General features: G+C 41.6%; 2 protein-coding genes across 4 annotated transcripts in view; both read left to right on the forward strand.

Annotated features, from left to right (window-relative positions):
- Positions 1–621: 621 nt before the first annotated feature.
- Positions 622–4,242, forward strand: LOC307239979 (claudin-18-like; the record flags this gene model as incomplete). Its single annotated transcript, XM_080013555.1, has 5 exons — positions 622–841; positions 2,662–2,826; positions 2,911–3,049; positions 3,137–3,247; positions 4,101–4,242. 5 exons carry the CDS (start codon positions 622–624, stop codon positions 4,240–4,242), a joined length of 777 nt encoding a protein of 258 aa, XP_079869681.1.
- A 2,360-nt stretch (positions 4,243–6,602) lies between these two features.
- The window catches only part of hs2st1b (heparan sulfate 2-O-sulfotransferase 1b), a 33,177-nt gene continuing 16,721 nt past the window's right edge, over positions 6,603–23,058 (forward strand). Inside the window, exons 1-8 of one of the 3 annotated variants that reach the window (XR_013844360.1) lie at positions 6,603–6,763; positions 13,727–13,956; positions 17,169–17,254; positions 19,032–19,170; positions 19,280–19,377; positions 19,477–19,634; positions 20,562–21,559; positions 21,796–23,009. Coding sequence is in view for 2 of the 3 variants with exons in the window: in XM_080008145.1 (XP_079864271.1) it covers positions 6,643–6,763; positions 13,727–13,956; positions 17,169–17,254; positions 19,032–19,170; positions 19,280–19,377; positions 19,477–19,634; positions 20,562–20,788 (1,059 nt within the window). In the remaining variant the exon portion in view is untranslated. Of the gene's footprint in view, positions 6,764–13,726; positions 13,957–17,168; positions 17,255–19,031; positions 19,171–19,279; positions 19,378–19,476; positions 19,635–20,561; positions 23,010–23,058 lie in introns of those variants that run through there. The other 2 variants (XM_080008145.1, XM_080008144.1) reach the window with 2 other exon arrangements.

Consider the following 23,058-nt stretch of genomic DNA (forward strand, 5'->3'; position numbering starts at 1 on the left):
TTATGATTCTATACACTATAAATAAATACAACTTCTATAGATTCATAGATACATTCATGCCGCATGAAATCCAGGGTTCGATCTACTTCACTAAAAGGTTTTGGAACTATTTGTGAAGAGGTGTGAAGACTTAATATATTGGACTGGTAATGACTTTTTATAAAGCGGATTTTTAGAGCAAGAGAAACGTTTGTACCAAAACAAGGCCTCCAGTTCCGTCCGTGTGTTTTTCTCTATTTATTCCCTAGAAAACCGTGAAATCTGCTTGTTTCCGCATTTGCATGTTTCTTGCAGAAAGGAAAAACATTGGTCATCAATCCAGTAAGGAGATCACGTGCGTTCTATATTAACAGCTTCTGTTTTTTGTTTTTTTTCTTCGCCCGTCCGGTCAAAATGAACACTGCAGTGACATTAAATCGCTCCACCCAGCAACTGATGACTGGACCTTCTGCAAACACAGAAAGTCCTTGGTCGCTGGTGCCGACGTCCTCCCTGACCTCAAATCTCACCGTTTCATCAAACTCAAAGATTCAGCAGCCTGCCAGGTGGGACCAGTGCTGAGGAGACCCAGGGCTTCCATTTTTTTTTCGCACTTTCGTTCATTTCCCACTGAGATCCATCATGGCGGCCACTCTGTGCCAGGTGATGGGCTTCATCCTGGGCATCATAGGGATGGCGGGGATGATCGCGGCCACGGGGATGGACCAGTGGGCCACGCAGGACCTCTTTGACAACCCCGTCACCTCCGTGTACTCGTACTCCGGCCTGTGGAGGTCCTGCGTCCGCCAGAGCTCCGGCTTCACCGAGTGCCGGCCATATTTCACCATCCTGGGCCTGCCAGGTAAAAGCCATTGTATTTTATTTTATTTTATTTATTTCATCGAGGTCCGTCTGAGGGGTGGTAGAGTGGAAAGAACGAGCAGATTTGACTTCTTTAAGGGAGGGCAGATGGAGACAGGTTGAATTTCTTGGAGAAAATAAGCAAAGAGGTTGCATCAAACTCGGAATCTGTTAATTCCTTCCTTCCTTCCTAAAAGCTTAATAGCCTGAAAAAAAGATAATTACCTAACATAAATAATAAAATAGCAAAATTAACAAAAACAGCCAAATATACCAAAAATTGCCAAAAAGATAAATATCCAAATATATAAGATATACGCAATGCACAAGTGTGATTCTATTCCCAGAAAGTATAGATATAAGTATATGAATTATAAACAATTACTATGTAATTACTATATTATTACAGTGAAATTCAATAAACAATGAAACTGTAATTTGTTGTGTTCCATTAAGGTGTAGACAGTATTTCGTGTTTATTTATAATGAACCATGATGATTCCATCATATTATGAGATCATAGTCAATATGAAATAGTTTTTTCTATTTCCCAAGTATGCTGATGAGCAAATTAGTCGAAAGGAGAGGTTGTGACCCCCTTCATGACTAACAAGAGGAAATGTGTATTACAGAAAAATGCCCGCCATTTCCCGAAACTGGGACAAAGACTTGTGCCTGCGAATTGAAGTCAAACATCTGATAAGGGGTGTTCCTTCGATGAGGAGTACATGTTGATAAGCAGCAGGAAACAAACGGCCATTTCACATCTCACTGAGACTGCCTTTGAGCCAGGCATCCAAGATGGCCACCTCGTTGACACAGCTGATAGGGTTCATGGTGTCGGCATTGGGGCAGTTTTTGATTTCCGCCGCCACTGTCATGGACGTGTGGAGTTTAGAAGACCGCTCCACCTCGGTTGTGACCAACATTTACACGTATTCGGGGCTGTGGAGGTCGTGTGTAGGGACTGAGTACGGCACCACTCAGTGCAGGCCGTACTTCACCATCCTGGGACTGCCAGGTAAGACGGAGCCCAGCGTTTCCTAAAAATGGGATATTGTGGTTCACCGGCTCCCTCAGGACTTAAGGAATAAGGAATACACCATTGAAGACAACGCATTTAATATCATATTTTCCTCCCAGTGAATAGTAAAGTTGGCAATACCAATATTAAACGTTGGTGATACCGCCATATAGATAATTTCACAATATTTTTGGGACGACAGTTGGTGCTTTCATAAGCTATTTATTTACACACAAGAAACAATCATTAGTCATGTGTATATTCTGACCAAGCAGGTATATTGCATTGATTAGAAAAGCTACAACAGCTCATTTGCGATAGTTATAACCAAAATCCCAGACGATATCTGGTCTCACATGACAAAATCGAAATTATACACAAGCTCATCTTAACAGGCCTGTCCTACTTAAAAACAGCAAATGCACCACAGCTCGCCTAACATTTTCAAATTTAAGTTACCTAATAGCAAACAAAGGAATTGTTAATTTAGTTTAATTTAATTTAATTTAATTTAATTTAATTTAATTTAATTTAATTTAATTTAATTTAATTTAATTTAATTTAATTTAATTTTATCTCAAGAGAGTACTGCATTTCAAAACCAAATCACCTGCCATCAACAGTGTTGGTAAAAATAAAAACGGATTTCTTCCCTTTCGTTTTAAAAAAACCCAAAAAGAACATAAAGAGCAACCACCTCAAACGCTGAAGATGTCTATGCTTCATTGACGGCGCCTTAATATAATTGGCCCCGCCCATAACCCCCAAAATTGAATGGGATGGACTGTGCCTTCCAGCTCTGCTTCAGGCCGTGCGAGCCCTGATGATCGTGGGCATCGTCCTGGGAGCCATCGGCTGCATGATCGCCATCTTTGCGCTGAAGTGCCTGAAGATGGGAAGCATGGAGGACAGCATCAAAGCCACCATGTCGCTGGTGTCTGGGATCCTTGTCCTCCTGGCCGGTACAGTACATTTCAGAATCTCCAAAAGCAGCTCAATAACTCCACAGCCGGTTTGAAATATAATGTTCTCATTTAACCCTTCAGGTATCTGCGGCACCGCCGGGGTGTCGGCCTTTGCCAACCTGATCGTGCAGAGCTTCCGCTTCAACTCGTTCGCAGAGGGAGGCTTCAGTATGTTTGGAGGAGGGAGTTTAGGCGGATTGTCGGGCTCTCTTCTTCCACAGTAAGCTGAAATAGAAAGAAATGGATGAAAGATTGATGAATCAATTTTCATAACATCGACTGTAACAACAGCGACCTGTGTTTCCAGGTACACCTTCGGCCCCGCACTCTTTGTGGGCTGGATAGGAGCAGCCATCCTGGTGGTGGGGGGAGTTCTGATGTGTCTGGCCTGCAGGGGCATGGTTCCAGAGAGACAAGGGTATGTTTTAAGTTTCAATCATAATAATAATAATAATCATAATAATCATAGTATTTTATGATATGATTTGTTGCTGTTGTTGTTGTTCTTTTTCTTCTTCTTCTTCTTCTTCCTCTTCTTCTTCTTCTTCTTCTTCTTCTTCTTCTTCTTCTTCTTCTTCTTCTTCTTCTTCTTATTATTATTATTATTATATGGATTATTATTATGATTACTATGATAAGAATAATCATAATAATCATAGTATTTTGTGATATGGTATATTATTATGATTGTTATTATTTGTATTATTATTATTATTATTATTATTATTAATAATAATAATAATAATAATAATAATAATAATAATAACAACAACGATAATAATGATAAAATAATAAAATAATAACAATAATAATAATAATAATAATAATTATTATTATTATAATTATAATTATAATTATAATAATAATAATAATTACTGTATCTGTTTCATTATTTATTCAGTTCATTTCTCAAATTTAGTGCATGTAAATGCACATCAACATTTCAGTAAATATGCCAGAATTAATGGAAAAATGATTTCCTATTTCTAAGTCCTCATGAAGCCAACTCGTTATCTTTTCTTTCACACATACTTTTAAGATATTTACCTCTTCACTGAGTAATTTACGATGGAGAAGGAATTTTGTCATGTTTGAAGTGTGAGCCTGATTTGAAGAAGGAGAAGGATGTCATGACCCAAATACAATTTTTTTAGAGGCCAATGGACATATAGCAGTAATTTCAATCTTCCATTCTTTTGATCTTACAATTTCTTTCTTTCTTACTTTCACACATTTCCAGTTCCAAACTAACGTGCATCTGTCTCCCCCAGCTATGATGGGATGTCCTACAAGGCTCCCTCTCACCCCACCATCTACAGGTCTGAGGGCAGGCCGCCACAGGGATACCACAACTCCTACAAGGTCCACAGCGTGGAGGGGAGACAGTCCAACCAGAGATTCGACTATGTGTAGAGAAGCTTGAATTACACTTTTAAAAACAATCCTAAGGTTTTTCTATTAATTAACTATTTTATATTCCAATACTTTGTGATTACATTTGATCGTCCTCTGTTTTTACCATGTTCCTTTTTGGTTGTTTGTTACTCGGGCTGAGCAGTTGTTTAATGACATGTACATTGTGAGCAATATTATCCGTCAGAATAAAGAGCTTTCTGTGTAAACACACCTGTCTCTAGTATCAGTGCATCATTGTTACATACTCGGCTATTTATATTAAAGAAACAGCACCTTTGCCAAGTGCATAAAGACAAATAACTTACTGACCTGACTTATCTGGATTCCTGACCCGCTGCCCCCACAGCAAAACCATTCTTATATTTTGATTCATGTTTTATCTTATTTTACATTTTTGAACCCCCCTTTTTGTTTTTGTTACAACATTTAAAAAACTGAAGATCACTCATTATGGTGGTTGATTTCATAGACTATTGTGGCACATGCCCTTTTGTCAACAGGGTAGTTAATGTATAACCACATGACAGTGTATTACAGGCAGATAAAGTGTGCGATGGGTTGCGGGAGGCCCTCAGCCAAAGCCTGCCTGGCTCACCTTCATTTTAAATTAAATAAACACACCATGCGTCTTTGATTTTGTTTAGATAGGGCGGCCTCGATTATAGTCAATAGCTTTTCAGACTCGATATTATCGAGAAACAGAGAGAAAAGCTCTCTAAACAAAAGGCTGCGCTGTACTGCATGTGTGTCTGGATGTGGTTGCGTGTTTCTGTTGTTGCTTTCATGAGAAAACATGGGAAACCTTGAGAGAGATTAAAAACCCTTCAATTGAATTTGGAATTCAGTGATTACGTGTTCAAATCCTGGGTCTCAATCCAAACGTGAAAAAGCGTTCTGTCTGAATGAAGCCACTTCTCCTTAATACTCTGGCGCCATCTACTGGCGTTGTCCCTTTAATGCGCTTCTGTTGATTATGTTATTAATAACTTACCCTTATCATTCATTTCATATCTTTCCTGTGCTTTCTTAATTTCCTCTTTGACAGGTTTTCTAAAGGGGATTGTTGACTCCCTTGTTCTCTGTCGATTATTCTTTGAGTATGTTTTTTATACCAACACAAACCAGGCAACCTGAGGAATCTTCAGAGGACTTACACACATCCAGCTCTTTCTTTTTAATACTCTGATACTCTGATATAAAATAAATATATACATAGTAATAAATAACTTTGGCTTCAGCTGCAGGATACAAAAAGAAAAGGTAATTTCCGGCCTTGTTAAAATGTCAGGACTATGGGCAGAGCCTGCTAAAAAACACAATTTCTATAATGTGAGACTTTAATTCTGCCTTTAAATTAAGGAACAAATTCAGATTCCAGATGATTCCAACAACTGTGAGTGTATTCAAGCTCATGCTACTGATGATCATTATGGGGACTATAGGTGTAACGCTACTGGGTATTATCCCAAACACTACCTCACTTTAATCACATTCACATGCCACTTTAATGCGCATATCTGTATATACATAAGCATACTCCCTCTATCTATTCCATTTTATTTCATTTTATTTTTATTGTATTTTATTTTACTCTATAAGTATTCAACTTACTGTATCACGTTTTAGGAGTCAGTTAGTCGGTCTATTAGAAAGATTTTTTTTTTTTTATTGTGTGTTATCACCGGGTGCGTTGCATTACATTTCACTGCATATATGTATGAAAGTATGTATATGTATGTGACGAATAAAAAAGCTTGAATCTTGAATGAAGAATGCATTCGTGATACATTATTGCTTTGAATTGCTTGTGTGTTTAGAGGGTCATTTAGACGGTTTCAGGCGGCCGCACAGCTTTAGGCCGACCTCTGCTTAAACAAGAATCCATTTCAGCACATCCTCCCAGGGACCCGAGACCTTGCCTCGTCCAAATGGGCTCAGACGACGGAATCTCCTCGACTCGCCATTCAAAACAACGTGGGTTCAAAACGAATCTCACACCCTACGGCAGCGAGGGAAAACGTCGGCGCACCTTTCAAATGACATCACGGGTTGTACAGCGAGATAATGAAGTAATGAGATCAAGCCGGGTGACGTGTCCCGCTCCCCCCGTTCCGAATAACCCGGTTCCAAACGGTCGACTCGGTTGCGAGCCGCAGGTCACGTCACGGGGCTGCCGACGTCATGGCGCACGCACGTACGCGTTGGAACTCGCTGGGGGATGAATGTAACTGTAACGTAGGGAAAAAAAAAGCAGCGTTTGAAGGGACGACGGTGACTCTACGTGACGCCATGACTCGGTTAAAGTCTGTTTTTTTTGGGGGGGGGGGGGAGTCGTATCCGCTGTGAGTCGTGTGTCTTAGCTGGAGCCTGCGGGATGCCTGCTTCTCTGTCTGTTTGATGAGGCTCCTAAGGACCATGGCGCCCAGGTTCCAGCTCCTGGCCGTGGTGGCGTTCGGAGTGGCCGTGCTGCTGATCGAAGACCAGATCCGAAAACTGGAGGAGTCTAGAGAGAAGCTGGGTGAGATATGGAGATACGGGGAGCTGGATTCAATATGGAGAAACTGGGAACGAAAGGCTGCGGACCTCGCCCCTTTAACTGCGCGAATCCGGTGGTTCCTCAACGTGTCCGGGGACCCCCCCCCCCAGGGCTCCTTCCAGGGGGTCCCCAGCAAAATGATCGATAGTCAGATTTCAATGGTATTTCATTTACAAGACGCTGGCGCCGTTAGATGATGCACAATCGTGACTGTCTGGGTCATAGCGGCACTGTCATCCCCCAAACTATAGTATGGAAGTTTGGACTAAATCCCTGATTCTCAGCCTTTTTAACAGCAAGGCTCCGTCGTGTGACGTGCCACTGAATGCGCACGGGAACGGCCTTTAGCAAAATCTGATTTTTGCAGTGTTATGAGCCAAACGCATTTCATTCAGCTTCAAAGTCGCTCCCTCGTATGAGCCGCTCATTGGAATATTTGGCATTGCGTTCTTTACTAATCAGAATTCAGTGTTATTTCACTGGGCCAATGGACCGCTCATAAAGGTACAAAAAGCATCTCTACATTTCTCCCGCAATCTTTAAAGCCCTAATTGTGGAACATATACTGTACGTGTAAACTACGAGTTCGTGTTTTGATTTGCTGTCGGTTGTCTCCCGGCGGAGGGTTAGGGTCAGGGTTAGCTTTTTCTTGGTTTTCTTGATGAAGAGTGCGCAATCCAAAGAACATTTTGGGACAACAAATTGAAACGATACGTTTTCAGTTCTGGTGATTTAGATCGGTGGAGGATCTATCGGAGCACCCTGATGATTACCCCCTTGCAAGGAAAAGCAGTCATTGAAATAAAAAAAATATACTTACAAGTGAGCCAAATGACCGTGCATGCACTTGGTTGTTCATGTTTGGAGCACACATTTGCATTAATGTTGGATCATTAACAACTGGCAACTACTCAGGAGAGAGAACTGAACAAAAACATCCGTGCCAGGTTTGACTGTTATCACCCTGTCAGGCTCTGTGTTATTGCCTAAGGCAGAGGTTTTCTATGCAGCGGCCTCTTTCAGCAGGAAAATGTGTTGTGCCCCACTGCAAAGATTGTCAGGAATGGTTTGAGGAACATAACAGGGTTCAAGGTGTCGACTTGGCCCAGATTCCCCAGATCTCAATCCGATGGAGCATCTGTGGGATGTGCAGGAACAACAAGCTTGATACATAGAGGCCCCACCTCCCAACTTCCAGGACTTAAAGGTCACCACTCATGAAAAACTCATTTTTCAGTGCTTGGGCACATACTTTTGGGTCTCTGATGAACCCTCCAACAAGATGTTCAGATTTGCCTCCCCCTATGTCACCTGGGGCCTCATTAGAATGATACCAACCCCATCTGGGTATCTCCACCCACGGCTTGCATTATGTCAGGTGTGGAATGTATGTGTGAAATCAATGCCAACTGTCAGTGACGAACCTCCAGACGAGGGAAATGTAACTATTCAAAAAACGATTGTGCTGTGTTTCTTTTGCTGTTTAGCCCAAGCTAACGCTAATAGCTGAGGTCATATATCAGATGTAATTTTTTCAGAAAGTTACTGGCGTTACTTGCTGCAGGATCTACAACAAAGTTTACGCTATTAGTTTGTTAGTTGAACGTCTGTAGGATGAACTCCATCTTACCAACACTCTTAAATAACGGGAGAGTAAAATGAGAGAATGAGTTCTGATGTCCCCAGAGTGTTTCTCGCCTCTGATTTTATAGAGATTCACAAGAAGTTTACCGACTTGCCGTGAATCACGGAGGCCATTTCACCTCCACCCCCCGTCCAGCAGGTAGCTGGTCTGCAGTTAAAGTTACGGTTGTGTTCCGCTCAGGTATCCAGCCATGTGACAGTAGCATGTTGTGCTCAGTTAAAATGTGCTTTACAAACATCTGTAGTTTGGCGAACGCTTTGCGATATGTAGGTATGTATGTTACTGTGTGTGTGTGTGTCATTTGTGTTACCAGCCAAATCGCTTGTTTTCGTGAGGGTAAACGCTCACCGTAACCATGGTATCTAGGAGGCACGGCCAGAAAGCCACAACCAGTTCCGTAGTGAAGCGTGGGGAGCAACACAGGGCTCCAGACTGTGACCATTTAGTCACATTTTAGCGACCGTTTTTGGAAACATTGTTACTAAATATTAGAACGAGGAGCACCAGCACGACTTAAAAAAAAAAAAAAAAAATTTATTGTCCTTGTATATCAGTAGTCACAGAGAAAGTGTCCCCATTACGCACATTGCTTGTTTCGTTCCATAAGGAGACGTAAAATAAAACAACCTACATCTTAAATAAAAATATGTTGTTGTGGAACGCGTATCACGGGCACCCCATCGCTGGCACAGGTATCGTCTGTACAGTCGGAGAGGGAGCGACTCCCTCTCCGCGTCCCCCTGGGGATGGCGCCCTAGGCGGCCGCCTGTCTCACCGATAGGAAGAGCCGGCCCCGCATGCACCTGCTAAGATGGCGGATAAAAAAACGCAAACGGACAAAACTCATTCACTTGCGCTCAAAGAGGATGTACAGTATGTTGCAGAGTTTCCGTTAGAAACAATTGGTGCTGCCCCACGTGTGGTGGGATACTTAAATTTACCGGACAAATGGGAGAGATTCCGGTGAAATATTATCTGTGTTTATTGAGCTTAAAAACAATAGATAATCAGTCTATATAGAGAATGACATCATCAATGCAAGTACATGTATAATATTTTTTATTGAATATTCAAAATAAAATAAATCTCGTCACTTAACGCTATTTTTAAATAAATAAATAAATAAATAAAAATCATGAATATTACTACGTGAAATCAAATAATTTCCATTTGTCAACAATAAGTAACAAGTGGAGCCCCTGTAATTTACATTTCACGAAAATAACATTTTGATCAAATCAAAAACAAAATACGACATGAAGGTCTAAATAAATAATAAAGTTTGTGGTGTTGTCCATCTTCTTGCCCGTCGACATATTTTACACAATATATATTTACCATCTAATTTGGGTTGGAACTTAAATATCCAAAAAAACGTGAAACTATGGATGTTTGTGTCCCAAGGACACCTCATCTTTCTGCTTCTCCTCAGAGTTCTAGACGCTGCGGCTCTGTCTCAGCTCTGTGTGTGTACTGTGTTTACAACCTGTCCACGACCTGTACTTCTATATCGACAAACGTGATTGGTTAGAGGTGAAAGATTACCTTTAGGTCGTCCAAAATTATTGGCTTTCCGTTGCAACTCGCCGAGCGCGGAAATTAACAGATCTGGCGGAATTTTTTAATTTAAATGATTGGGTCTTAGTTATCTTGAGTTTTAGTTCAACATTGAGGAAAAAAACATGGTGATAATTATTGTTATCGTTTTATCAGTCAGCAGTAATTCAAATTCGGCTTGGAGGGAATTATTCTCACTTGACATTATTACCGGAGAGATTTCGAACGTCATTTGTTTTTAAAATTGGAGTAGCATTAGAATATCGTGTGTGTCTGTGTGTGTGCGCGCGATAGAGATAGATGGAGAGCTGAGGCTCTCATCATGGTTGTGGATGGCTGACCACATACCTTACGTTTATTTATTTTTTGGTATGTTTAAAAAAAGCACAATTTAACTTAATGATTTTTTCTGTTCAAGCACTACTTCAAAATTGTGACTTTTTCCTTTCAAATAAAACAGCACATGGTTATTTCTGTAAATTGTATATTTATTACCAAAGCATTTATCAGTAATACAGTTAAGATGGAAAAACACTGAATGTGTTGTGTTGCATGTCGATTTCAGTGGTGCTCCTAAAATTTCAGTAGGGAGCACCAGTGTTACTAGTGGAAAAAGTTTGTTTGGAGCCCTACAACAGCTCATTATCATTTAAAGCTACAAAAACAGAAACAGCCCGCTGAGAAAAGCACTGAAACAGGTATAGAGGCATGTTAGAATGGCTAGAATGCATAATCTCAGTGGTATTTTCAGCAAGAATTTTCAAAGACATGTTTTGGAGACCTCAGAGACCGTATATTAACTTGTTGAAAAGGAGTACAAGTGATGATCTTTTAAGGATCTGCTGCTAACATCTAGGTGCCAGATACCACAGGACACCTTGACAGGTCTTGTGGAGTCCATGCCTCGATGGGTCAGAGCTGTTTTGGCGTCACAAGGGGGAGCTATACAATATGACGTGGTTTCCCAGGTACTGCACACCACGCTCTCGCACCTTGATGGCCGGAAGGGGGCCTATGTGAGATTGCTGTTCATCGATTATAGTTCAGCTTTCAATACTATAGTCCCCACCAGACTGGCTGTCAAGCTGAAGGAGCTCGGACTGAATACTCCGCTGTGTGCCTGGATCCTGGCCTTTCTCTCAGCCCGGCCCCCGGAGGTTAGGGTGGGGAAGCACATGTCCAGCTCCCTCACTCTGAACACAGGATCCCCTCCCAGGGCTGCGTCCTCAGCCCCCTTCTTTACTCCCTGTACACAAATGACTGTGTGGCCAGGTCCAGCTCCAACACCATCATCAAGTTTGCTGACGACACCGTTGTTGTGGGCCTGATCACTGACAGTGATGAGAAGGCCTACCGCGAGGAGGTGACTGACCCGGCACTCTGGTGCCAGGACAACAGCCTCCACCTGAACGTTAGCAAAACTAAGGAGCTGATTGTGGACTTTAGGCGTGGATTACAACCGAGGACGCACGCGCCCTTGGTGATTAATGGGACTTCTGTCGACAGGGTGAGCAGCTTCAAGTACCTGGGAGTCCACATCACAGAGGATTTAACATGGACTTTACAAACAGACACTCTGGTGAGAAAGGCAAGGCAGCGTCTTAACCACCTCAGGCAGCTGAGGAAATTCCGGGTCTCGGTGAGGATCCTCAAGTCCTTCTACTCTGGAGCAGTGGAGAGCATCCTGACAGGCAACATCACTGCCTGGTTTGGGAACTGTACTGCTCAGGACAGGCGGGCCCTGCAGAGGGTGGTGCATTTAGCTGTACGTACCACTGGAACTACCCTCCCCTCCTTGCAGGACTTATACACCGGGAGGTGTAGTAGCAGAGCCCGCAGGATCATGAAGGATCCTCATCACCCCAACAACAAACTGTTCCAGCTGCTGCGGTCAGGCAAGCGCCTCCGCAGTCACACAGCGAGAACAGAGAGACTGAGACGGAGTTTTTTCCTGCAAGCCATTAGAACTGTCAATGCTGACCTCACCAGGGGTCCTCACTGAGCCACACACATAGGCTCCAGTACCTTACTGTACTGTATGTAGCATACTGTACCGCATACTTTATCACTGTTCTGGGTTGTTCGGTGTTACTGATTGCTGCACCGTACTGTTGTATACCGTGCTGTATATCTCACAAACACTACCTCACTTTATTCACATGCCACTTTAATGCACATATCTGTATATACATAAATAGCCTATCCCATATACATAACTTTATACCATATACATAAGCCTACTCCCTTCATCTATTTCATATCCCCAGCCTGCATTACCTTTGAGTTCTTATTTTATTTTATTTGATATATTTTATTTTATTCTATAATATTCAACTTACTGCATTACGTTTTAGGAATCCGTTAGTTAGTCAAGTAGAAATTCATAGGTAGCTATTGTGTTCAGTCTAGAACATATTGTGTGTAATCACCGGGTGCGTTGCATTGACATTTCACTGCATCTATGTATGAAAGTATGTATATGTATGTGACGAATAAACCTCTTGAATCTTGAATATTAGTGGTTGTTAGTGGTGGTTTTAATGTTGTGGCTGATCGGTGTATGTGGGGAGGCAAACCCTGGTAATTAGGCTTGTTCTGCATTATGCAACCATCACAAGGACTAATAGACTGGAAGTGTGTGTTATCTGCTGTTGAAGCGTGTGTTCCTCAGCTAATGAAGTCGTTGCAACAACAAACACCAGCTATTTGAACCACCCCTCTACACCCAATGCTTCCTATTTTTGATTCATTACTGATGTGTCTCTTTTGCTGTTAACTAACTTAAATCTGGCCTTAAAATATTACTCCACAACATGGTTAGGAATTCAGAGTTTTTCGGTCAAACTTAAAAGGCCAGCCCATATACGTAAATCCATTCATGCCGGGCGTCACTCCACCTGAGCCAGCTGCAGGGTCTTCAGGGAAGGGAGCCTGTGTGGTTGTCCAGAGATTTGGGCGAGGCTAAATATAGTTTTTGACCTTTTATTTTGATCGTATTATAACTCTGAATTCGGAAGCTACGGTATATGTGGACAAATATGGTGGTTTGTGGCTACTGTAATACAGGGTAGAATGAATAAATAAATACTAAATAAATAATAGTAAATATTCCCATGTATTTGTCTCCATGAATATGTTCGACACATTGACAATTATAAATTAGGAAAACTTATTAGCCCTATGAGAGTATTTATAATGGTTTGTTTTGATTTATTTGGTTGTTTTTTTATGTGAGTTTATTTTATTCTGTCCTTGTAGGAAAATAGTGTGTTGCATATGTAATATGTAGTACATATTTCAATTTTATGTTCATCATAGGCTACAGTATCTATCAGAAGAGCGGTTATTTGGTCAAACTCGGGGTTAAATTCATAGTTCACCTCTCAACACCTTTATTACTGAACAACTGTAGTTAGATGTGCCCACGTTTCTGATGTTCCTAATCGATAAAAAAAAGAAACCTGGCAATTTTCTAATATCCTAGTATTTGATCTTTCAAAATAAACACAATACACAGTGAATGGTGTGATGAGTTTATCAGCACAATATTCAGAGGATGAACTCATTACTTTTTGTACTGTAATGATATAGATGGTTCCTAAAAGCCTCCTAAAGCTAGACTGTCTCTACACAACAAAGGTCACAAGTCAAAGTTCATGCAAACAGACGGACCGGGACGACCTTCCCGATACAGTCATTTGGAGATGAAAAACCATTAGGTCTTATTCTTTATGTCTCTCCAGAGCGAGCCATCGCCAGGCATGAGTTGGCCGAGGTGGAGCAGCGTTGCAGCGAGGAGGGAGGCCGTGATCTCCCTGAGATGGACGACATGGTCATCATCTACAACAGAGTGCCCAAAACAGCGAGCACCTCCTTCACCAACATTGCCTACGACCTGTGTGGGAAGAACCGCTTCCACGTCCTGCACATCAACACCACCAAAAACAACCCGGTCATGTCCTTACAGGACCAGGTGAGGCCACGCCCCTGAGAATATTACAACAGAATTATCGGATGCGGTTTTCAGCATACACCTTTCTGTTCAAAGTTAGAGATGTCAAGTTTTTAGTTTGATGCTTTAACATTTTAACCTTTTCTCTAGATCAGAGGTTCCGAACCTTTTTTCCACTGAGACTATCCTGTTTAAATATACAATACTTAAAACTAAAAAAACAGTATTTATTAGCTGATAGAGCGTTACAATCTCTCCAACGCATACATACGTGTCTTATCATCATTGCATTGCAGTGTTTCACATTACATTTATTTACTTCACCTTTAGGCCTATAACTGTTCGTATTTAGAAGACATCTCATACACTCTTTATGTTATTATATCTGGATGGGGCAACTATACAAGTGAACAACTATATAATCAGCATTCTATTTCGCATTTCACAATTGCATTTCCAATTGAACTTACTTACTTGTAAGAAAATGTAACAATATTTTATTGTTAGGAAATATATATTTATATATAAGATGGTTTTATATTTAAATATATGCCAAATCATCCAAGGCCTTGAGACCGCCCTGCTTGGCTTGGGCAGATTTACGAATAAATCGTCTATTGGCGATCGACTCCATCAATCGCGATTGATATACACTCACGGGCCACTTTATTAGGTACACCTTGCTAATACCAGGTTGGACCCCCTTTTGCCTTCAGAACTGCCTTAATTCTTTGTGGCATAGATTCAACAAGGTGTTGGAAACATTCCTCTGAGATTTTGGTCCATATTGACATGATGGCATCAGGCAGTTGCTGCAGATTTGTCAGCTGCACATCCATGATGTAAATCTCCCGTTCCACCACTTCCCAAAGGTGATCTATTGGATTGAGATCTGGTGACTGTGGAGGCCATTGGAGTAAAGTTAACTCATTGTCATGTTCAAGAAACCAGTTTGAGATGATTTGAGCTTTGTGACATGGTGTATTATCCTGATGGAAGTAGCCATCAGAAGATGGGTACACTGTGCTCATAAAGGGATGGACATGGTCAGCAACAATACTCAGCGTGGTATTAAAACGATGCTCAATTGGTACAACGGGGCCCAAAATGTGCCAAGAAAATATCCCCCACACCTTTACACCATCACCACCAGCCTGAACCGTTGATACAAGGCAGGATGAAACCATGCTTTCATGTTGTTTACACCAAATTCTGACCCAACCATCTGAATGTTGCAGCTAAAATCAAGACTCATCAGACCAGGCAACATTTTTCCCAATCTTCTATTCTCCATTTTTGGTGAGCCCTTGCCAATTGAAGCTTCAGTTTCCTGTTCTTAGCTGACAGGATTGGCACCCGGTGTGGTCGTCTGCTGCTGTAGTCCATCTGCTTCAAGGTTCGACGTGTTGTTGCTCACAGCAAGAAGGTCCTGGGTTCGATTCCCGCCTGGGGCGCTGTTGGCACTGTGCTCCGGCGGGTTATTACCCAATTTACCGTTTACCGTGTTCTGAAACTGGAGTGGAGAGAGAGAGGTGGGAGAGAGAGGTAGAGAGAGGAAGAAATAGGGAGAGAGGGGGCAGAGGCCCCCTCGCTCAGGGCTGTGGAGTAACCACTGGTGATCGAATCTCCCTCCCCCGCTCTACTGTCCCGTACAGAGACTTTGTGAGGGGCAGGTGCTCAAAAAGAAAAGAAAATGCACATGGACCCCAGCTCTTGTTCCAGGCATTTTAACGCTCTGTGCAAACGAAGCAGCACAGCAGATGCGCCTAGGTGCGAGGTTCATGAATCATAAAGATATGTCGCCCACACAATCCGCTACCTTGATTAAAAAAAAAAAAAAAAAACTGTGGGGTCCAGGGGGCAGGTGCACCCTCTGCACCCCCCGCCCTCATGTACCTGCTGCTCAATATGCAAATCTTGTGATTATAATATAACAATATAAAATATAATCTCATAGAGAAATATTTCGATTTATTTTGTTTCCTTAGTTCCTTACTTGTATGGAAAATGAAAAATGTAAACCTAACTCAGAGATTGGACAGTTTTTATTTATTTTATTTTGTTTCTCCTCCAGAACGTGGTGTGCGTCGGCTCCTCTGCCTGTCTTTTTATTTTACATCTATTTATTTTAGTTTGTTTCCTACATGTATGAAAACATTTTTTTTAAACACAACTAAGTTAAGGGACTGTCCTGCACCATACAGTTCCAAAAAAACGTCTCCCGCGTATTCCCCAGTTGTTTCCGTTGCTATGGGACTTCATTTAGTAAAAACTGGATGTTTTTGTGTAAATACTTTGCTTAAAAAATAATAATAAATCAATAATAAATCCTGCTCTTGTGGAAAGGGGAGACTTCATTTGCCAAATTACATTACCTTCTATGCATGCACGACCCCCCTTCTCTCTGGAAAGAGGATCTTTAAACGTTCCTTTACACAGTGTGAAAAAAAGGGCATGTGTAGGTGAAAACCTTTCTCATCTGTATAACAATGTCTCTAGTTTGACGTCACGAGCTTCCTCTTTCCATTTGGGAGGAAGCTCACTCTGAGATAAGCACTGTTTGCACGGAGGGGGAACAGAGCCCCCGTCTCCGGACACGCCCTGGGGGGGGGGGCAGAGCCTGCCAGCCGGCTCCAATGAACCTTTCCTTGGTTTCGTTGTTCCACCTGACAGCAGCAACAGCAGCGTCCCTCTTTCTCTTCACCATGTTTGGTTATAAGAGATTGTGAATTGACGACTTTTTAAAGTTGTGATTAAAGTTGCATTATATAAGCCCATTTTTAAAATCTGTACTAATTTCTGTACAAACCTCTCAATTTAAAATATTGTGTAAGGCCTTTAAGAGAGTCAATTGACTTTTAAAATATATTTCTAATTAATACATTTTGTATATATATTTTTTTTTAATCCGTGTGGTACTTCACGGGGATAAAACGACTAGAAGAAAAACAACTTCTGCTGCTGAGGTCATATGATTTCCTGTCAACCTGTGGAGGTGCCTCTGGTGAAGGTCCGTCATTTTGTCTGCATCCAGGTCCCTCTCCCTCAGTTTGGGAATCACTGCTGTAGCCATTGTGAGGAAGTTGTCTTATTGGTGTAATTGCTTTTCAGAAAATCAAATTAAAAGGTTGTTGTTTTTTTTTATTTTTTTCTCAGTTGCACCTGTCCTGTGGCTGCAGATCATGTTCTGTGCTGCGGACTGATTGTTTTTTTTCCATTATCTTGGCCTACAGGTGCGGTTTGTGAAGAACGTCACCTCCTGGAGAGACATGAAACCGGGCTTTTACCACGGCCACGTGGCTTATCTGGATTTTTCCAAGTGAGACCCTTTACTTTCTTCTAACGCTGCTAATATCCAGACTAGTTACAACCACTTAGCAACGCAGATAAAGGACGTCTCATATTGATTGCTAATGTGCGCCTTGCTCTTGATTAAAAACATTGTTGTCCGTTTAGCCACTGACATAATCTTTACAACGATCTGGGATAATTATCCTAATGGTGTTTGGGTTATCCTGTAAAAGCTCCACCAGGTGCTCCTGCCTTGTCTATCCCTCTGGAAGAGGCAACGCTGTCCTTCTTAAAGTGGTAATCCACAAGATTGTTTTGCAAGTTTATTTTGTTTAAAAATCCCATATTTAATAGCTGGCACTTTTTAAGAAATAGTCTGTGTGTGTGTGTGTGTGTGTGTGTGTGTGTGTGTGTGTGTGTGTGTGTGTGTGTGTGTGTGTGTGTGTGTGTGTGTGTGTGTGTGTGTGTGTGTGTGTGTGTGTGTGTGTGTGTGTGTGTATATACACCCTCCTGACCATATCCTTCTCATTTACTGTCATAACTATGACAGGAAGAGGCCAAGTGCCCAATTGCTGTTCCAGTTTTGCTGGGTTTAATTAATTCGGTTTTGTCGATACATGTTGTTGTCTGATGTTTCTATGTATATCTTTTAAAGCAGTGTAGCTTGTCGGGTGCAACGGATCACAAAACTCCCAGTTCAGATCCTTTAGAATCATGGATCGGATCATTTTTCGGATCAGCAAATAAAGATAAAAAATGAAAGGGAGACAAATATATTTTTGCTTTCCTTTTATTCTGTAAAACACTTAAGGCAAGGTACTTTTGTCCATGGTCTTAAATTGAAACAACATACAAGATGTTCAATGTTTAAATTATAAAAATAATGAAAATATTCAATACTCGTTGTTGTTAAATTAAAGTGCAACATGAGGCAGGCATGAAACCTTCTTCCTTTAATCATGGTAGTGAAAAATATAATAAGATCCACCCCCAGTAACTGAATTCCATTCCAATAAGAAAGCGGTATCAAGTTTAATTTCTCATGCTTATGACAAATTGAATTTCATGAAAATCAGTTCATAATTAAGCAACTTACAGTCGATTTAGCAGAGAAGTCTGCATCTCTCATACACATTGTATTTGTTTGCTAGCGGCTCTTGACCGCTCTAATATGGCGGACAAGCAGACGCATAGCGGCGACATACAGCAGCTCATTCACCACATGTCGTAAAGTAGCAGTACCACAGCACCACGTACCATGAACCAATCATTGCGCTACAGTAAAAACAGCACGCATCTGTCTTCTCTCTTCGTTTCACTGCAACTCTGCATCAAGATTTATGGAATTATTACTTTGAAAAGTAACAACAGCAGTAAAACTGCATTTCACTATAATGGTTGAATTTTGCAATTGATCCACGGTTCACATACGGTTCACACAGATTAACTACGTTCCGTTGCACTACTAGTAGCTTGTTGTGGTCAGTAAACTAATGATAGGGATGGACATTCACAAAAAACCCTGGAGGGGTCACTGAAATTCTGGGACTTGTTGTGCAATCCACCCAAGACAGATGACTTTATTAATTCCCACTTTAACTGAATTTATAAACCAAGATTTAAGTTGATTTCTATTTTTTTGTATTTATTTTTATGAACAGTTGGATTTATTGACAGTGGATTATTCATTTTGTTCTCTGTGAAAGGTAATGACGCCACGGCAGTTTGCTTGAGTCTTGATGTGGTCTGGTCAGAAGTGGGAAAGTAAAATGACATCTCTGCGTGTTTTCACCATGGTATTTCAGATACGGTGTGCAGGGGAAGCCCATGTACATCAACGTGGTGCGTGATCCCATCGAACGCCTCGTCTCCTACTACTACTTCCTGCGATTCGGAGACGACTACAGGCCCGGCCTCCGACGAAGGAAACAGGGCGATAGGAAGGTCTTTGTGTCTGTTCCTTTAAAATTGTCATCATCAACAGGTCAATTGCATCCAGGTCAATTCGATCATATCATCGTCATATCAGTTATTTTACAACAATGTGTTTTAGACGTTTGATGAGTGTGTGTCTTCGGGAGGCTCAGACTGCGCTCCTGAGAAACTCTGGCTCCAAATCCCCTTCTTCTGCGGCCACCATTCAGAGTGCTGGTGAGGTTCCTGCTGCGCCACAGACCACACGCTGACTCAAGTGGAATGATGTATTCTGTTTGTAAAACACTGACTGGATGAAATGGTATTGTCGTGTAGGAACGTGGGCAGTCGCTGGGCTCTGGAACAGGCCAAATACAACCTGGTGAACGAATACCTGCTGGTGGGCGTCACAGAGGAGCTGGAGGACTTTGTGATGATCCTGGAAGCAGCGCTTCCACGCTTCTTCAAAGGAGCCACAGAGCTCTACCGAACAGGTACCAACGAAACCCCGGCATTTATCAGGCGTTATTGTAACTGTGCTTGTCAGATACTATAATACACCTAAGTATCCTTGAGTACACTGGCGGGCTGTCATTGCCTTCAAGGCCTTCAATGAATCCATAAGATTTCTCAGAATGGAAGAAAAATCTGTATAAATTATTAATATAATTAAATGTTTTTTTCCTTCAGTCTGGTCAATCTCTCATTACGTTCTGAACGCTTACAGATGCTCGGGTAGGGAAAGATTTGTCAGTCTGTCTGAAAAAATTTTATCCAGTCAGCTTTGTTTCTCCACTCCGCCATGTGGAAAATTAATTAAGGCCTTCCGAATCGCCACTGAATCCCTCTGCTATCTGAGTGAATGGGGTCTGATTTTGGATTGACAGACCGATTTAACCAATCAGATTTTGATTTGTAGCTGGTATTCTGTCACATTTTTACAGCGTCACAAGGCCTTCACTGCTGCCAGCAGGGTTGCCAGGTCTGCAGCTTTCCTGCAGAATTGGGCTACTTAATAACTGTTGCAGAGGTTTTTTTTTTTGCTTTTGTTATTTATTTATTTTATTTTTTTTGGTCTGTAGATTGAGGGTTTGTGCAGCAGGATGAGAGATGGGCCTCTGGAGAACTTCCTTCGGGCAAAGGCATGGAATATGCTGCCATCAGTTGGAACTTGTTCAACACAGACATGCATGACAAGGATCTCAAATAGTCGGATGAAGTAGTCAGTGTTAATTAAGGCATAATAAACCATTATGTACTTTTCTATGCGCTCTTTATTTTCTGTCATGTCAGTCGTAGCTTATCAAAATTCTCACTACATCTCAATATGGCATGGTCTCGTTCCTTGCTATCCCCTGTCTGCGTTAGAGCTGCGTTGTCTCGATTGACACTCATTAGGCCTTTCACGTGTCCCCCCCAAGGGAAGAAGTCCCACCTGCGGAAGACGACAGAGAAGAAGCCCCCCACCAAGGAGACCATCAGCAAGCTGCAGCACTCTGAGATCTGGAAGATTGAGAACGAGTTCTATGAGTTTGCCCTGGAACAGTTTCAGTTTGTGCGCGCCCACGCCGTCCGAGAGAAGGACGGTGAACTCTACATCCTGGCTCAGAGCTTCTTCTACGAGAAGATCTACCCCAAAGTCAACTGAGGTATAGAGAAACCCTGTTGGTCAGAGATGTTGAACATCAGGGCCAGAACCCCTGGATCTCAACAGAACTGCTGTTGAAATATGGTGCAGAAATGCCCTAAAGTAGTTCTGGTTATTTGTGGGAGAACAACAGAATGACAATTGCACTGTGGACATAGTACATAGTACACAATAGCTTATTGTACAATAAGTAATTATGAAAGCCATGTAATTTCTTGTTTTTAGTTGGAATGTCTGACCTACACTGATCAGCCACATTAAAATAACCACTAATATTGCGTAGCTCCCCCTCATGCCGCCAAAACAGCTCTCTTTAAGTCCTGTAAGTTGCAAGGTGAGGCCCCCATGGATCGGGATTGTTGCTCCAGCACATCCCACAGATGCTCCATCGGATCGGACCCTAACCCCGACCATCCACATGACGTAGAAGTTAACGTGATTCATCAGACCAGGCCATCTTCTTCCATTGCTCCATGGTCCAGTTCTGACGTTCACGTTTCCATTGTAGGCGCTTTTGGTGGTGGACAGGAGTCAGCATGGGCACACTGACTGGTCTGCAGCTACGCAGCCCCATACGCAGCAAGCTGTGATACACGGTGTGTTCTGACACCTTTTTATCATAGCAGCATTAACTTTTTCACCAATTAGTGCTACAGTAGCTCTTCTGTGGGATCGGACCAGACAGAATAGACTCTTCTCAATGAGCCTTGATCCAGGACACCCATGACCATGTCGCAGGTTCACCGGTTGTGCTTCCTTGGACCACTTTTGGTAGGTACTAACCACTACATACTGGAACACCCTACAAGACCTGCCATTTTGGAGATGCCATCACAATTTTGCCATTGTCAAAGTTGCTCAGATCCTTACGCGTGCCCATTTTTCCTGCTTCTGACACATCAATTTCAAGAACTGACTGTTCACTTGTTGCCTATTGTATCCCATGGTTTTAATGTTGTGGCTGGTCGGTGTGCTGTATGGTCTAATTTCCTGACTTGGTGGTGCAGGTGGTGCTTGGTGACGCTCTGTGGGTAAACTGCTATGACGCTCCAGGTCGGAAGGACTTTCAAAACAGCCCTGGATGAAGAATAAGTCAAAATGGTTTGAAAAATACATGTGGTCTCTCACAGCTCTTGTTCTGTTCCAAGTAAAAATTAAGTAAACCTCAACGAGTGAAATAAGTATTGTACCTACTCCGAGAAGGAACAGGAAAGTGAAGCACAAGACAAATAGACAGGGGCTATAAAACAGGGCTTCCCAACCTTTTTTTACTCACAGGCTCCAAAATTCAAACCTGAATCAATCTGAGACCCCCAATGTAGACGCAATACTTTGTTTCCTTTGTATTCTTGTCTAAATTGGTTCTATCTTCACAGTGGAGAAAGCAAGGATTTCAGGGCGTACAATACATTATGGTCATGGATTTTGTTGCCATTTATTTTTGATATTACACTTTTTGAACCAATATTTGACTGTTAGGAAACATGGGCCCCAAATCCTCCAAGGCTCCCCTACACCCCGTTATTTCTGAAGACCCCTTGTGCACCCCAGGTTGGAAATCATTGATTTGAGAGCTAAGCTAAGTGTTATTTGGATTACACTTTTATCTTCACAAATAATTGTTTGCGAAGTATAGAATGATGATCAATGTTAAAAAAAAACCCAAAAAAAACAAACAAACAAAAAAAAAGAAATCTGTGAATGCTGCATTTTAGAGTCATTAAGACCAAATGTTAGTAAAGAAAATACATTTGCATCCCTTTGGTGCGTGAACACTAAACTGAGTCATTTTATATCCCAATGAGATGTTATCAATTTTTTTTTTTTGGAAACATTTCTTGCTGCATCGGTCATTTTACATCATAATTGAGACATTCAACTCTTTTGTGTATTTGATGTAGTTTACTAATAGTTTTTCTCTGACTTATGAAACAAACTCATTAGCTGCAACATATAGTCATTATAGATCAGAACTTCATTTGAATAACTAAATGGTTTTTGTTCCATTGTCCAACTGAGAGAGTTGTCTGGTCGGCAGATGCAGGGATTTCAAATTCAAAGTGCCTTCATCACACTTTTTTGATATTCCATTTTAAATGACCCCACCACGTTGGTATTGCTGGTTTACTTTTTTATTTTTTAACTCTTGAATTGTTAATTCCTTTTCCTGATAACATTGTCATACTAACCGCACAACCTGTACATAAATACTTAACTACAAGTAATTCAGATCAGTTTCTTCTTGCGTAGCATCCACATGGTAGCATTTC

This window comes from Zeus faber (genome assembly GCF_960531495.2).
Source record: "Zeus faber genome assembly, chromosome: 1".
NCBI classification, from domain to species: Eukaryota; Metazoa; Chordata; class Actinopteri; order Zeiformes; family Zeidae; genus Zeus; species Zeus faber.